Here is an 18,705-nt window from a genome sequence, read left to right on the forward strand (position 1 = left end):
TTAGCGAGTAGGATTGCCTGAGGAAAACAGCAAAGCGCTAACAGTTAAAAAATTTGTAGTGGAAAATCTGATAATTATCTTATGCTTTTCTGGTAGAATAAACTTACTGTGAACATTTTCAGTTGGTCTGGAATTTTTATGGAGAAATTGAAAACAGCGATGCCCCGTGTCTTCTTCGAGGTCTCCTTGATTCATGCATTACGAAATTGGCAGTTAATTAAGTCTACATTTGTGGTCTGTGGAAGCTTTCATTTTTCCAAATTGTGTTCAGGAGAGCTAAGTAACATCATAATGTCACGAAAGTTTTGGGAAAAATTTCAAAACAAAATACAGCAAGAATAGAATTTATTTATTTCATTGGTTTAGTGTTCCGAAGCTGGAATGATGCAGAGCGTGTGAGAAGTGAATCTGTAAATAACAGCATACACACAAAAATATTAACAAAAACCGCAAAGTTTTATAAAGCAGTACCAATGACGAAATAATATTTTGGCCGGATCTGGCCTCTTGCATTGTTGGTGATGAAAAATACCGATTTTTCTTTGTACGTGTGTTTCAAAAACACCCTGTATAATCAATAACAAACTCACTCAAAATATGCTTTTGCGAATACTAGTTATTCGCAATATTTTAGTTTCCAGTCTACTTGTGGTCTAATAACTATTTATGGTATAAGTGAATAAAAGTGAATTTTATCCAACGAAAAAACAGTTTAGCACACGAGGCGAAGCTGAGTGTGATAATGTTTTTGGTGACATCGGTGATTGCAGTATTTTTATTGGCTGATTGATGTCTTCTCTTGAAAAGCGACAACATTGGAGATATTCTTCCTAGGAGAATCTTTCTTCTTTTGTCATTCGAGAATACAAATTCTATTTACATCGAGAGAAAACCGTATGATATGAACGATCTATCCTTTGTGAGAATGGTTAGATTGTGTGATTTCGCGAATAAGCACCCAGTAATTATCCTTCAATCCACGAGCTTCGAGCGGGTGCTAACACCTGACAAATGACCTACATTATTCTGATCTAGTCTCCTTAATGCTAACTGTGGTCAAAATGATCCGACTGTCCAAAAAGCTTACGAAAAATGATATTTCTAAAAAAACTTTTAAATTTTGACAATTATTGATTCGTTTAAAATAAAAAAAAAAAATGTTGTCAATTTTAAGTACTTTAAATTACACTCACATTATAGACTAGTAGGTGTAGCTCCGCTTGCGAACTTTCATTTCCTAATTACCGCCTTGAGATGGAATTTCCAAAACTTACTTCTGAGTCGGTGCTTATATTGCAAAAGAAACCTACTGTCCAAATTTTCATGTTTCTAGCTTCAGTAGTATAGTCTCTGCGTTGATTAGTTTGTCAGTCAATAAGTCAGGACAAACATTTTTATTATAGATAACCATCAAGGAAAAAATTGAAATTTTCTTAAAATTTAATATTTATTAATATAAATGAGGGAAATTTCTTTGCTGTATTATTTATTATTAAACAATTCTGAGAAACTTTGGATGCTACCGAAATCCAAAATTGATCTAGGGGCCAGGTTTTGATGTTCAAGTTAAAATAGAACGTAGGAAAACTTGAAAATGTTTCCACTAATTTTGCTTAAAGGCAAGAATCATTTTCATATGAGATTGAACAAAGGTTGAAAAATGTGGTTCGTGCCTTGTGTAGATAATTGTTTTTTTCTTTCAGCTTGCGATTGTCATCCTATTGGGTCCTCAGGAAGAACATGTAATCAAGCTACAGGCCAATGTCCATGTAAAGATGGAGTAGTAGGTACGACTTGCAATCGATGTGCCAAAGGATATCAACAAAGTCGCTCTCACATTGCTCCATGTATCAGTAAGTTCTGTTAAAATCTCTTTACACTTAGCTTAAATAAAGCAACGTGTGATCAATATTATTTATAATCGAGTCATCCATGACAGTGCAAATGTACTTTAAATGCTGTGGATAATTGTGGTGTCTAAAATAAGAGCACCTTTAATGAAATTGTAATATAAGTGTGGTAAAAAAACAATTCAAGCACATTTTTTTTACTTTTATTTTTCAACATAATCTTCTTTGAGAGCTGTGCACTTGTTCCACTTTTTTTTCAATTTCTTCATTCCGTCAACCAAGTATATTTTTTCAAAGTCTGCAAAATACTCATTTACGGTTTCAATGACCATTTTATTCGATGAAAATTTCTTCCTTCCAGGTCAAATTTTTAAATTGGTAAAAGTCCGAAAAATAAGGTACATGAGGGATCAATTCAAAGCCCATTTTGTACAGTTTTGCCATTGTAACTGTTGATTTGTGAGGTGGCATGTTCTCCTGATTGAAAAGCAGATTTTTATGCGCCAATCTTGGTCGTTATTCCTTCAGTACAACTTCCAAACGGTTCAAAAATGCCGCATAATAAGTTCCTGTTACGGTTCTTTTCCAAACAGTGAAATCATGTTATTCCTTGAGCGTGTCAAAAACAGTAGTTAATCCTTACTAGCGATTAAAACTGCTTCCGCCTTCCTTGGGGCACTTTCACCAAACTTTGTCAAATTCTTAGTGCAAAATATTATACACTCCTTTTGTTGAAATGTCCGCAATCTCAGCAATCGCTCTTACTTTCACTCACCAATATTCCGTTACAGTACATGGATTTTGTCAATTCGATGCTGGTGCAGACTCCCCGTGAACTTTATCCCACTCGGCTTTAATCTCCACCGTCGTCTACTTCTTTAAATAAAATATTTTATCACCGCATGAAACTCGTTTTTTTCTTAATTTTTGTAAAAAAAAGAGAAGTAATCACCTAACGGGTGCCACACTTAAACCTCACATTCTACAAGCCTAAGATTTAGCAACAGGTCCTCTAAAGGATCACCCTTAATAACTGCAATCCGATTTAGCGGATTGTCACACCACGTCATGCAAATTCACTACACTTCTCAAACAGCCCTTGTAGCATTTACGACCAGTTTTTGTTTAAGAATATCATCAGGATAATAAAATGGCGCATCTTGAAACTCTACCTTTATACTCACCATTTTTGAGTTTACATTTATCATTTGATTTGACATATCAGTACCAATCTATCCGCTGAGTCGAGTACATATATTGTATATTGATCACCCGTTATATGTAACAACCAAGTTAGCCACTATAAAAATAACAAATATTTAAAATTTTGTCGTTTGAGGAGGTACCAACGATGATTAGATTTAGTGCACACAATAAGAACACAACTATATGAACATCCAATCGGACATCTAATCAAAAATCTGGTCAAGAGCTTTATAGGTATAGGGGTTTTATATGTGATTCTAAGGGTGTAGTTGGCCATGGATGTCAAAAATCCCGATTCGCTGAAATTATACCTCATCATGGCAGTTCTCACTTGTTATTAATGTCATTTATAACCTGTCATTTAAAGTCATCGTTTTTATTATTGCAACGTTTTTCAAATGTGAATTACAGTAATTCTCATTGATTGACGTTCAAAACAACAAAATAGTTGTTTTCCAAATATTTGGTGCTTGCGTACGAAAATTTTGTTTTGTGCTAGAGCTTATTTGAAATCAGAAGTACATCGGGTGGGAGGGATGAATGCGCGAAGAGCGAAGATGGGCGAAGAATATGGACGAGTCAGTGGCGGACCCTTCGTGTTGTTATTGGGATTTGCACGTTGCACGTGTTAGCACCAGAACATACAAAACAGGTCCAAAGAGTAAAGGAAGTTCGTTCTCGACGCCGCTGATCCTGTGAAAGTAGTGCTCGTGCGCACTGAATAGTGTTTCAAATACTGGTATCTGCGCTCTTTTATTGCTGTGTACTTCTGATTTCAAATAAGCTCTAAGACGCGAAGACCAGGAAAATGGTTTATTCTGTTGAACAAGACACTTTCATTGTTATGCCTTGTTATCGCAATGGGGCTGTCGTGAACGAAGAGGTTGTGTATTCTGTAACACGCTCCTTTGACTCGTGTTCACCAACTCCCTCGCATACCCAAACCTCAACACATCACACCATACCCCCGCACCAAACGAAACACACGCAACCACCAATTCTTTCTGTATCACACGTACCGTTCGTTTATCTAGACCCCATTCTTTCCTCAATGCACGCCTCAATTTCCAGATCATTCCGATCATCCTACCTGCCAGACTCTCGACTTGCGACCTAATATTCATACGCTCACTAACTCTTATACCCAAATACTTCACCTCTTTCACATACGTCACACGCTTATCCGTCACATTCGGCGGTTTCGAGTCAGACAACGATCCCTTCAGAAGCATCATAACCGTTTTCTCCCTGGACATCTCGACACCCACTTCATTCCCCCAAGCAACCACCATTTCCATCACTTACGTTCCCACATCTTCAATCTCCCTCCTATTATCCGCCTCAATCATACACAACCGATCATACGCATACGCCACACACGATATCCCCCTCCTTCCAATCTCTTCCAGCAACTCATCCATCATCATGTTCCAAACCGCCCGTTCACAGATATATCCTTGTGGACATCCTCTACACATCTTCCTTTCCCCCTCATTTACCCCTTCTACCACGCAGACTTTCCGATCTCTAAAATAACTCGCCCAAACTTTGATCTCCTTACACCCAACTGCCATCAATTTACTCAACACCGCATTCCAGCTCAGATTGTCAAACGCTCCTTTCAAAACAACAAATATTCCCAAAACGTACTTCTTTCCCGACCACACCACCTGTTGCACTCTTATACACGCATCCTGTATTCTCAATCCTTTTATGAATCAGAACTGAGCCCTCGCCCTTCTTCTTTCAAGTATCCTCGCCAATCTCCCCATCAGCACTCTATCAAACACTTTTCCCATCACACTCAAAAGGCAGATAGGTCTATACGTCCTCCATAATGACCTATCCTTATTCATGCCCTTCAAGAGGATGACCAGTCGCGCAACCTTCCATTCGTCCGGAATCGATCCTTCCCCCATACAACCGCCATCATTTTGGGCGTCACAACATCTAATCCCGGCGACTTCTTCTTCCTCATACTCCTGACGCTCCTTTTAACCTCATCATAATTCACTCTCTCCACGACACCCTGCACAATACTGTTACGATTGACGGACGAATAATAAATCGGGTGTTGGTAAAACTCAAAAAATTTATTTCCTCAGGTCGAATTACAACACTATCTATTGCGACGAATATGTACAGAAATTATTCCGGCGCTCTCGACTGTCTTCACTGGATGAATGAATCCATTACCTACGGTCGCCTCTATTTAAACCCATAGTCTCTGATCGAGATCCTTCACGAACATCCATCGCGACTCCGCTTCGAGACTCCCCTGGACGCCGCTTCGAGACGCTCCAGACCTGTCTTTATGCGCCCGCCTCTCGGCCGTCAACAGCGATGATTCACCCATCAGCGCCGTGCGTACGTCCAGAAGGCTCTCGACCGCCATAGGCGTCGTACTGGGGCGGCGTAAGGGTGTATTTCGTAACACTGCCCCCCTCTTCAAATCCGATCGTCCCGATCGGAAGCGTCTTCGTTGTTTCCTTCGTACCGTTTTAGTCGATCGAGATGAACGATCTTCATCTCCGTCTTTGGTCCACGTTGGATCCGATTATGTCGTCTGCTTCTTGCTCACGCTTTAACCGCGCCGTTGTCCATTCTTCATCTTGCTCAAAAATCGTCCGACGAACGGGCAGGTTCCCTTCTTCCGCGTCGATCCTGTCGCAGTGCTTGCACTCTCCACACGGACGCCTTGACAAAGCGTCAGCGTTGTTGTGAAGTCGACCCGCTCGGTGTTTGATCCTAAAGTGGTACTGCTGTAGTCTTTCCAGCCAACGCGCTACTTGGCCCTCGGGATTCTTTATCCGCAGTAGCCACGAGAGGGCAGCGTGGTCGGTCCTGATCAGAAACTCCTGTCCGTATAGATACTTGTGGAAGTGGTTGACGGCTTTGACAATGGCTAGCAGTTCCTTCCTCGTGGCACAGTAATTTCTCTCTGGTTTGGAATGTAATTTACTAAAATATTCGATAACCCTTTCCTCCCCATCTTGTATCTGCGACAATACGGCCCCAACTCCCGAGTTACTCGCATCGGTATCGAGGACGAACATTCCTTTGTCCCTGGGGTAAGCCAAAATGGGGCTGGTGCACAAAGCCGTCTTCAGTCTCTTAAAGGCCATCTCACATGTACTGCTCCACTTGAAAGTCGCCTTCTGCTCCGTCAGTTGGTGTAACGGTGCTGCGATGTCTGCATACCCTTCTACAAATCGTCGGTAATATGTGCAGAGTCCCAAGAAGCTTCGTAGTTCATGCTTGTCTCTTGGTATGGGCCAATCCCGGATAGCAAGAACTTTCGTCGGGTTGGTTTCTATTCCTTTCTCCGACACGATATGGCCCAGGAACTCGACTCGTTTCTGGAAGAGTGAGCATTTCTTGGGATTTAGTTTCAAACGAGCGTTTTCCATTCGTTCTAGCACCTCCTCGAGATTCTTCAGATGGTCGTCAAACGTTTTGCCCATAATCATGACGTCGTCGAGGTATACCAGACAGGTCTTCCATGTCAATCCTTTCAGCACCATCTCCATCAGCCGCTCGAATGTTGCTGGCGCATTACATAATCCGAAGGGCATAACGGTGAAGTGATAGAGGCCACTTCCGGTGGAGAACGCAGTCTTTTCTTTGTCGTCCGGGTGCAAGCCTACTTGCCAGTAGCCACTCTTCAAGTCCAAGGTCGAAAACCACGCCGAGCCGGATAAGGTCGTCAAGGTATCGTCTATTCGAGGAAGGGGGTAACTGTCTTTCTTCGTGACGTCGTTCAGTTTCCTGTAATCGACGCAAAATCGGGTAGTCCCGTCCTTCTTGGTAACCAAGACTACTGGAGATGACCACGCGCTGTTGGATTCTTCGATTACCCCATCTCTCAACATGTTGTCCACGAGTCTTGTAGCTTCTTCTTGTTTGGCTAGGGGTAGTCTTCGAGGAGCCTGACGGATCGGTTGCGTGTCACCAGTGTTTATTCGGTGTTCTACGATGTTGGTCTTCCCGAATGGTTCCTCCTCTGAGGCGAAGACATTACGGTGCCTACGAATGAGTCCTTTGGCCAGTTTTCTCTCACGAGCAGACAGCTGGTCCCAGTTGACCTCCAAGCCTTTGGTATCCCCGTCCTTAGACTCATTCTCAACGTCTTCTTCCTCGCAGTTCAACACTCGGGCGACTGGCTCACACATTCCAATAATCTCCCCTTTTCTAATATTGACTGCATTGGGAAACACGTTTGCCACACGTATGGGTATGTCACGGTCGGTTTTGACTAGGGTGCTCGCGATCAGGAGCTTGTGGGTCGAGTCACTTGCCGGCTGCACCATCCCCAAACTGTATCCGGGGTTTGTCTCTACTCTGGCGGGAACGATGACTTCTGCATTACCATCTACCTTCGTTGCCTGACAGACCACTAGTCTGACCGTTGCAGCTTCCACATTCGGACGTCCCAGCACAAATTCTTCGGCTCCAAAACGCAGAATTTTCTGTTCTGGATCGATCATTAAACCATACCGGCTGATTAGGTCCATTCCCAGAATGAAATCGTCAGCGATTTCCGCCACCAGAACTTCATGCCTTATTCGGAGTCGACCGAGCTCTACATTCACCACCGCTGTACCCAGAACCGGTGTTGTTTCTCCCGTGACCGTCTTCACATTCGTGGCGGTACATACTGATTTAATCTGACAATTTTGTAACCTGGATCTGCGTGCAAGGGACACTTCGGCTCCTGTGTCGATGATGATCTTCGATTCCCGTCCATTGATTTTTCCGCTGATTGTCGGACTATCGACGCTCCCCGCGATACTTCTAACCATTACAGTTGTTGGGGCTTCTCTTTTAGCAGCCAGTACGCGCCCCGAGGTACCGACTGCCTTTAGTTTTCCTGCTCCTGATGTAGACGAGGTCGCGGCTGCGATCTTCTCATCGGCCCTGGCGATCTAACACGGCAATCCCTCCTAACATGCCCTTGACGCCCACACCTGTAACATTCTAGGCGCCCTCCATGTTGTCTAGAACTGCCCGTCTTGATTTCGGCAATTATTTCGCGGGCGAATTTCTCAAAGTTCTCGCTCATTTTGTCGAGACTCTCTTGAATAGGGTTTACTTCGCCCTCAACCCCGATGCCTCGTATCTTAACGTCGGAACGAGGTGAGCTGTTGTATGCGGCGTCCACTTCTAACGCACGAATCAGCGCCTCGGATGGTTTCTTGAACCCGGAGATTTGCAGGACTCTTCTTACCTCACTATCTCTTACGCCGTTTACGAAGGTTTCTGCTGCCAGTCTGTCTTGGAAGTCTTGCGGAGCTTCAGGATAGGCGAGGTGTACCAAACGTTTAACATCAGCCGCAAACTCCTGAAGAGATTCAGTACTCTTCTGAATCCTAGATTTAAGCTGCGCTACGAAAACTTGCCGGAGGTGTTCATCTCCAAATCTGAGTTCGAGGGCGGTCGTCAAAGCGGTATAGTCCTTCTGGTTCTCTTCTGATAATGTCTGTAGAATCTCCAGGGCCGCACCTCGTAGTGCTACTACCAAAGCGGTCGCTTTCTGTTGGTCATTCCAGCTATTCGACAAGGCCGCAGCTTCAAATTGCTTCTTATAAGTAGTCCACGACGTTTGCTCATCGAAAATAGGGGGTTGAACTCTCACCGGACTGAATTCTGCAGGGGTCGCAATTGTAGGTCGTGGTGTTTGCAACCTTTCTTCGAGCTCCTTGATCTTGTTTTCCATTTCATTTCTCACCTCGTCCACTTCATTTCGCACGACTTGGAGGATTTCGCTTCGGCTGTTCCAAAGTGTAGTTTGCATAGCTTTTAGATTTTCTTCCATTATTCTTCGCTCTTCTTTTCTACTTTCTTCCATTATTCTTTGATTTTCTTCCATTATTTTGCGATCTTCTTCTCTATTTTCTTCCATTATTCTTCGATCTTCTTTTCTACTTTCTTCCATTATTCTTTGATTTTCGCTCAACATTTTCATCATTTTTGTCAGTTGTTCCTCCATGTTGGCTGTTTGCGCTCTTGTGGTAGTCGGCATAAAATTTTCTTCTAGAAACTTCTAGAGCCTTGACAGATGTCAATTCTCGAAGCCAATGTCAGGTGATGAAAGTCTAATTCCGTTATTCCACTCTTACCGCGGGAGAGAATTTTCTCGAAAGTTCACTTTGTTCCGGTCTCCCCTAGTAGCACCAACCAAATTCGAATCCCGATTTATTTCACAATTAATCCCACTTCTGACACCAGTGTTACGATTGACGGACGAATAATAAATCGGGTGTTGGTAAAACTAAAAAAATTTATTTCCTCAGGTCGAATTACAACACTATCTATTGCGACGAATATGTACAGAAATTATTCCGGCGCTCTCGACTGTCTTCACTGGATGAATGAATCCATTACCTACGGTCGCCTCTATTTAAACCCATAGTCTCTGATCGAGATCCTTCACGAACATCCATCGCGACTCCGCTTCGAGACTCCCCTGGACGCCGCTTCGAGACGCTCCAGACCTGTCTTTATGCGCCCGCCTCTCGGCCGTCAACAGCGATGATTCACCCATCAGCGCCGTGCGTACGTCCAGAAGGCTCTCGACCGCCATAGGCGTCGTACTGGGGCGGCGTAAGGGTGTATTTCGTAACAATACAATTCATAGTTCACGCGAACGTCAGCTGGGAAAAACTCTCTCAAAAATACCTCCACCGTATCCGTCCAAGTTTCCCTTTTTCTATCACCGTCCCATACCTCCATCCTTCGTTCTTCTCACGCCGACAGAGCTTATAAACTGCACCCCACGGATCTGCACTGCCAACAAACCAGACAAAATTTCTCCACCATAAGACCTTTGTCTCCTTGGTGGCCTTTTTATAATGTCTGAGCAAGTCTTGGCACTCCAACCTGCACCTCTCGTTTCCATCCAAATTGTTGTCTCGTTTACGAGTCAACTGCCATTTTTTTCGTTCTTTCGCAACTCGACCTTTTCAATTCTTAGTTGCTCGAGCCACCAGGCTGTTTGAAGTGCACGGCAGTATGGCTTCCAGCCATAAATTACGAACTATCTTGATGATATGTGCTTATTGTAAAAGTCTTTGCACTGCACCCGTACCAGCAAAAACCCTAAATAATGTGACAAATATTTTTGGCATTTTAAAAATTTCGCGCCACCTCTTAAAAGGCAGCCAACCGTTAAGTTTTAGTAGTTACAAGAATACATCTGAATGACAAAAAAATTGCTGTTAGTTATTTCTAGCCGGAAAGGGACTATTTGGCGCGGCCATTTTGGCGCGAGTAAGTGGGTGTATAAATAGTATATTGTATAACAAGTGTTGGAAATCGAAGAGTCCACACGAGTCCGCAGAATTGAGCCAGGAGCCGTAGGCGAGTGACTTAAGCGAACGAGTGTTAAATCGAATTTTCAACACGTGTTGTACACGATATTTTTCCGACGACCACAAAAAACGCAGAGTTAATCTTTACTTTTTTAATTAAAGTTTATGGTAAGGTTACTACAATTTTGAAAATTGGTGCTTGAAGACGGTTGTTGATATGATATGTGTGACTCTTTCTACAATTTCAGGGGGAGTTAGGTTCTCCTGATCATCGTAATTTTCATCGCAGAAATCCATCCTGTTTCCAAATTTTACTGCAATTAAGTAATCATTTTTTATCCTTCAATATATAAATTAGTATATTTTAACTAAAAAAAATTCAATAATTCTCTCCAATGTTATATTAACTTATTGATGAAACGAATTCAAATAATATTTGTTGCCGAAAAAACGATTGTATGAAAGAATAAACGGTCACCAATAAACCCGTTAGTAGAAAGATTTTTGGAATTATACTGATGATTTATACTGCTAGTACCGTCGTTTCCAAAAATTTTCGGGCAAATGACATTGACATGAAAGTTATGTTCCAATTACTTTTCATTGAGCTATGAGAACCTGATTTGTTCATCCTAGCCGAATTTTTTTGGAAACGACTATAATCGACTTTTGCTGCAGTGTTCTCAATTGCCTGCTCAATGCTCATTGTTAAATGTTTTGGCTCTAGCCCATCCTTCGGGTTGATTCCTCACTATACAATCACCTATAAGCTTTTGTAGTACATTGTTAATTCGAAACTTTTTCTAAAATACCTACTTAGAATATGCATCTGCATACCTTGCTTATTATTTTTTGTTTGTTTAAAATAGGTGGGTAGTTCCTTTATTATTGTTTTGTTCATTTCACTGTTTATTATGTTAATTCAAATTGTGCATGCCTCTTTTGTAGGCTTGTTAGCTTTTCTATATTCTTGACACTTAAAAAATAGCAGACGTCTCTAAAACGCCAGTCAAAAGTATACGAACTTTTGTCGATAGATTGAGTTAATTTTAGCACAAATTTTTGAGGTTAGCAGAATCACTCGGGCCTAGATTGAGTTGGCCATGGTCGTTTCCAAAATGGATGTTGAAAAGTGTCATCTACTTATCACATCGACTATTGAGAATTAATAACCTCCAAATTGACTACGACATACGGAAAAAACAGTAAAATATCGCGCAGCCCTCTAGACCAGATTTTTATTAGAAACCGGTTGTTATGGTAGGGTTCATGTTCAAACGCTTTGCAATGATAAAGATACTGAAGATTCTGAAGCACTTACATTTCTATTGTAACTTCCATATTTTTATTTTTAGAGATTCCCGTTGTACAAATTATGGCCACTGAAGAAGAAAATGAAAACAGCGAAGATGACACAGACGCAGATTCAATGGCAGGTTAGTGAAAATTATCTTTCGTAAGTTTTAAAATGAGTTTATTAAAATCCTTTCTGTTGTATTTTTTTTTACGTCTTTTTGTTACACTGTACTGTACTTTTCATTTAAAGTAACAATACCACTTTTAATCCTCAAAAGTGAAGTCAAACTAAATAAAAGTTGCCATCATAACAAAGTGATAATAGCCAAATGATAGTTTCATGTGTTGGACACGTACCTACACTTCACGTCTGTGAAATACCTTAAGATTTTACTAAGTTCTAAAGTAAATTAGGTGATATTTATATCAGTGTATAGTGCAAAATTTATTACGTATTGTGAATTAATCAGTGCATCTTTGCAATAACTAGCAACTGCGTACATTCCTGATATAGTGTTACTACTTATCTTTTGCGAATTCTTTCATTTTTGGTGAGTAGTTCTTTTGCTCATAGCATTTACACTTTTTAAATCAATATTCTGGTTAATTACGTTTCGGAATTACTGTAATTCTCTAATTTTTTCCCTTTGTGCTCTGTTGCTGGCCCCTGCCGTTGCCATCTTACCCTTGTATGTCTGTATATAAGCCGCTGTGACCGGCCCCGCAATTTTTTTCACCTCCTTATTGCAATTAAAATGAGCTTGTTAATTTATTGTCATTGTTGTGGAACAGCTGCTGAACCGTACAAAACTGTTAATTGCCGCATTTGTGGAAACACCTACAAGATTGACTGTGTCAATTGTCAGTATATCTGCAGCCGAGGATCGAAAAATTCATATAAAGTCTGGTTTGACATGGAGATGTGAAACTTGTACTAAGCTGGGTGATGATATAAATCGCTTAAAAACGGTTATGGTACAACTTCAAAATGACATCAAAGCTTTCCAGATTTCATTTCGCAGCCAAGTCACTGTTAATTCACCTGCCCCTCTGAGGGTAATTGGAAAAATTGTGCAGAAGAAAAGCGCAAAAGTAATTTATAATAATTTATGGTAGTAAAGAGCAAAAAGTGTGGGCAAATAAAGTTCAACTGGACCTGGATATGAGAACAGTTCCTCAAATCCTTGCAGCTGTGATTGTTCCGGTAAACGTTATCAGGTTGGGGAAATTTGATCTTACGAATGAAAAACGTCGACGTCCCATAAAGCTGCAGATGTTAATCCCTTCTTACAGTCTGCTGCCAAACTAAAAACTTCTACTAATTTTGCTAATATTTCTATCTCATCGAATCATACACCTATAGAAATTGAGATCTATAAAGATGTAAGGTGTGGTCAAAGGAAAACAAAATCTTAAAATGAAATATAAGAATGGCAAGAACGGTATCCTTACAATTATATAATCGAAGGCAAAAACATATCAAAAAAGAGAGAAAAATCTAAAAAGTCGCGAAACGAAACAGTCGCTAAATTGTTGGTTGAAAAGACATGTACTTGAGTGGAACCTAGAAGGAAAGCATAAAACAAAACAAAAAATGTGCTAAATTCGGATGCTTTTTTATTTCCCTAACATGAGCTAAAGAAGTATTATAATGAGGTCCATTGCGCGAACGGCTAATTTTATGTTTTCTCGACGTTTCATGATCGGTAGAGTATGAAGTTGTGTACGTAGATTTTTACCAGATAGATAATCTCCGAGACTATTGGACAGATTGTTGTAAAATTTTATAGGTATATTAAGAATCTCGATGAATATCGATGGTAAAACGCTTACCAAAATTTGCCTAATCATCCCCACTATCAATGTAATGACTTCACCTCAAAATTTTGCGTGGTAAATGCTATTTAAATTTTATAAAATAACATACTTTTGTGGCTTATGAATCCGTCTTCATTTTAACAAACAAACGATTCTGAACGATGTGTACGTCCAACCAAGAGTTCAGACGTATTTAGTTAAAAAAAAATGCTGGCTTTGAATTTGTTTGATGTTGGAAACTTGCTGCCACTTTTCTTCCAGCATTTCTCTGTTCTCTTCAATAGTATTATTTGCAATATACAAAATATTCACATGAGGTACCCTACTTTTTGCACAGATAAAAATAAGATTCCGTAGAACAAGTTCTTTTAGGAATTGCATTTTCCACTTTTTCAAAGCGTTTCCCAATGTTTGGGCACACTTATAAGGACGCAAATTTTCAAGTATTTTTTTGTATTTCTTTCACTTTTGCCCGGTATTTTTTTTCGTCCAAGTTCTTTAAGTCTCGTACTTTCTAGTCTCTAGCGGTCCTTGAGAGCAGCCCTTTCTTTGCGCTTCCGTATGACCTCTTTCTTGAGGTATATTTTTTTATCAACGTTTTCATTTAATTTTTCCCGAAATTTACGCATTTTGGCTGTTCTTTTCTCGTATTTTTGTTTTTAAAAAAAATATTATTTTTTATTTATATTTTTATGATTACTAAGTATTCATTTATGTAACAAATATCAAATATAAAATCGGTAAAATATAACAAAATTAAAATCTCGAAGGGTTACGGACGGGACAACTTGCACGAAATTGGCATTAACAAATTTATCTGCCCAAATCACAAGTAAACATTCTTGGTAACGTGCCCTGCAGTAAAAATCTGTCAAACGAAAAGAAAAGCAAAAGCCGTGGCATTTTAATTTTAGGTAATATTTTTCACAACAACGTTGATTCTTGACTTATAATGTACATACATTATGTTCTGTTACATTATCGTGAGAAAAGAATTAGTATATCATTGAAAATTCCTAAATATGGAGCCTAAAGTCCATGTTAAAGCATATATCATCTTAATACCAGAACTTTTAAAATTTTGGATTTGAGAAAGTTTCATATGAAATGGCTGTTGAATAATCATTAACAGCTGTTTGACATGGGACTAATTTTCATACTAAATTGTATACGATACACGCAGATCTCTTTGCTTTAGCTGTATACAAAAAATTAAAAATAGATCTGTTTTCTTATATACAATCTCATTTGAACGAAGAATCTTTCTCTAGTAATTGGTTATTCAATATGTTCAAAATTCTCTTTCCTTCGAGCCTGCGGTTTATCCATTTTCTAACACATATTTCTGTTTTTGTCTATTATTAGTTTCATAATTTTACTTTTACCGTAATGTAAATCATACATATTGTACTTGCAGTCGCTTCTACCAGTTATGTTCCGTTTTCATCCATAATAGTTTCAATTTAATGCTTAATTGTTTTATAATTTAATACACAAGTACACGTTAAAACAATTCTAGTAGATCAACCCTACTTTACATGAAACGTAACAAACACGAAGCATATTTTAGTGCAAGTTTTAGATATGAAAATTGAGTTTTAATATGTTAATACTAAATTTAGTCCAGTGTTAAACAGCCACTAATGAATGTGTCTTACTGCTACGAAGAAGGACCAATTGTAAAGCAGTATTCCTCGTGATTCTCTTTTTTTTTTTAAATTTTGTTCATCCGTATCCATAGGGTTAAACATTACACACATGATACAGATAAATGAGCATGTGAGAATATAAATTTCAAGCATTTTAGCAAAATTTGTAGATAGCATCAAATTTGAGCGCGAGGATAAAAAGACCAGTTTTGGTTAGCGTTTGACGGTTTACACGATAATCTTTAAGAGGACGTAAAACTTCACAATAATCGTAATTTAATAATTTCGGGGGTTGTCTGTCTAATAAAATTGCCGATAAAAAAAATATACAGACAAAAAGAGGTCTACATTTTCTCAATCATGTTTCAACCATCAAATTAATGACGTTATCATGCATATCTTTCGAACTCAGTATTTATGTAAGAAATAAAATAATAAAAAACATTTTCATAGTATACATATATGATCACCGGTACTACATGGACATAATGTTTGAAAACGAGTACCTAAGTGTTAATGCAATTGTTCTGTTATAGGGTCATCAACCAGCGTAATTTCAAATTTACAGTACCGGAATAATAATTGCAAGGTACACTTTATAAAACAGACTATCTCGACGTTCTATGCATAATTATTTATAAATACTTAAAATATTTCTACTAAATTATTAAGTCGTACCCTAGTTAGCTGTCTTGCACAACTAGAACATTCGTTCCGCATATGAATGTACAAAACTTTGCGAGTTGTTAAAACTACAGATGGTGCTTATTATTACAAAATGTCAAGCTTTTGAACAACACTCGTAATACGATAGAGCATGCGAATATATCGCAGGTATAGAACGAAAACCCGATAAGTGACAAAAATTCAAAAACCACTTTCAATTATTTAACCAATTTAAGGTTTATCCTCAAAGTAAAACACTCATACCATGGAGACTCAAATAACAGGGAATGTTTGTTTTTGGTCTGTAGAGAAAACCACATTGTTTGGTTTAAAATTAATAAATAATGGTTTTTCATATTTTCCAAAGGCATTTAATTCTTACTTATTTGGTACAACTGCGAAAAGCGAGTAATTGAATATTATCTTTAAAAAGATCGGAGAAACTTATCTTATGATAAACTAAATATAAAAGCAGTTTTTCGAATTTTCTTCACTTGTAGGGTTTTCTTACCTTCCATGAATTTTTAAACCAAAATATCTACTGAAATATATATGTACATATATATTTTCAAGCTAAAAAGTCAAAATTTCATTTACTGGCACTATAATGTACTGAGATTTAGCATGTATCACTTATTTTTTTATGTGTATCTACGATAAATAATAATTTTATTGGCGTTGTTAGATTTATTTTGTGTCAAATATTGTTGTATATCATTTTAGAACTTTCTAACTTTGATAATATTAATGTCTACACAGTTATAACATCTATTAATTAAGTATTGCATTTGCATATAAAAGGTATTTACTGTCTATATTATAATATATTGTCAGAGACTGTCTATCATCAAATTTTCATAAAATTATATCCGTGACTGAAATATTGACGTTACATGCGACAACTTACCTTAGTCATTTGCTGAAAGAAAAAACCTGTAAAACTAGAAACGAAAACTGTTATTTATGCTACAAATTCGATGATGCCATATTATAAATTAAAAGTTTTCTGGTGGAAAATAGATTTTTAGGATTATTAAGGTATCAATCAGTTATGTATGACATTTTAAGTCAAAATTAATTTAAGCAAATCTAAATCAGATTTTCGTAACGTTAATTTTTATTTGGGCTTTCAATAATTAATTTTACCACACAATAAAGTAATAAACGGAAGCGAAGTTTTTAATGGATTAAGTTGCTGGAAATGAGGGTTGCTTTTAATCGACAGGAAATAATTGCTTGTATAGCACTCATCCGTAACATTTTAATGGAGAGGATTTTTAAGTCAGAAAATATTGTTAGAATAAAAAAAATACTTTAAAAAATCCTATTTGTCAAAATAAATGTCAATATTTTAAATAATTTGGTTTGCTTGTCTCTGGATATTACATTCTGCAGTTCCATCAAGCTGTTTATTTTTTAAATTTAGTGATTCTTCCCATCCATAAAATTAATGACGTTATATCAAACACTTTTTAAAAATATAGAGCAAAATAGGCCCCAAAATATTTCGCAAAATCACGTTAAAAATTGTTGATTTAAATAGTGATTGTTATTTTATTAAAAAACCATTCACTGTTGGCACAGGATGTACAAATCAACTAAAAAAAGAGAAAATATATACATAATTAAATTCAATTTAAGAAAGTGACAGAAACAGTGCAAATATTTCAGGGTAGCCGGTTTTTTTTCCGGTCAGTGTATTTCTGCTTCGTTAACTTACTTATACAAAATATCTCAAAATTCATGGATGAAATATGTTTTTATTCAAAAAGGCGTATCTAATTATCCCGAACTTCGGGTAATACTGTTATTAGTATAAAAGTTAATATACTTTTGTGTCCATTAAAAAGGTGATGATATCACTACAAAATCTTATTAAAAAAATTTCGTTAACATTCGGCATTTCAGCACAGTAATTAAACTTCCACTGTCATTTGTAACTATTTTAACATATAATCAGTCTGATCACAAAATAAATGCGGGAATATGAATGAAATACATTTAAAGCAGCCAGCGGAAAAATGGTCGATATTCTCAATTTCTCAATACATGTTTAGCTTGGACTGATTATGTTTATACTTCGAAAAATGCGACAATTACCACGTTCAGATTACAAGCATTAGCTCTTCAAAGAAAATGAACTTTGATTTTATCGCCTCGACGCAGAGGAGAGAACTAATTAATTAATTAACCACAGTCAGTTTTTTTATTTATTTATTCGGCAGAACTGTAAAATTTTTATTAAGAATTTCCCATGGCCTTCAAATATTTGCATGATTTCACAGAATTCGGTTTCTGCAATTTTAAAGATAAAGTGGAAAATACTGATTGAAAATTTGATTTTTCCCCCAAAAATCTGGATGTCTAGTAGGTTTTCGTTTCGATCCCTTAACGTTTCTCCGTTTATTGTCCTGATGGTTGTAATTTTTTGTGGGTGAAGGACAATTTGGCGTCAGTGCAATATTTTTTAAAACAAGATCATTGTTTGCATTACATAGATGTCTACTGAATGGAAAACAGTGATCTATACTGAGAGAAAATACATACCTTCAATGTAGTCAAGGCAAGATTTTCAAAGTATAATAATTAATAGGAAAATTTTACAGATCCTAATATTTTTGTTGTTTCCTATTAGTTATATATTTATTTGTGAAAATGAATGTTGTTATTGTTATGCAATTTTGTATTCAACTTATTATTGATGTTATTGATCTTCGATTTTGCCCTTAACCATATGTTATTTTAAGTAAATTACCTAACGATGGAATTGATTTTAACATCCATACCTTTTTAACTATGTAACTTACACGTTCTTTTGATTTCAGCTCACTGTGGTAAATGTAAATCCAGCACCAAGAGATTAAATCTGAACAAGTATTGTAAAAGAGACTATGGTAAGTCAAGTATTAT

General features: G+C 37.8%; 1 protein-coding gene across 1 annotated transcript in view; it reads left to right on the forward strand.

Annotated features, from left to right (window-relative positions):
• Positions 1–18,705, forward strand: part of LOC135143125 (netrin-1) — a 154,751-nt gene that overhangs the window by 118,302 nt on the left and 17,744 nt on the right. The window contains exons 3-5 of the mRNA XM_064074991.1: positions 1,704–1,853; positions 11,722–11,802; positions 18,621–18,689. Of these exons, the coding sequence (XP_063931061.1) occupies positions 1,704–1,853; positions 11,722–11,802; positions 18,621–18,689 (300 nt within the window). The remainder of the gene's footprint in view (positions 1–1,703; positions 1,854–11,721; positions 11,803–18,620; positions 18,690–18,705) is intronic.

The sequence above is a fragment of the Zophobas morio genome, unplaced genomic scaffold (assembly GCF_036711695.1).
Source record: "Zophobas morio isolate AGI-343-1 ecotype UQ-CSIRO unplaced genomic scaffold, CSIRO_AGI_Zmor_V1 ptg000058l, whole genome shotgun sequence".
NCBI lineage: Eukaryota > Metazoa > Arthropoda > Insecta > Coleoptera > Tenebrionidae > Zophobas > Zophobas morio.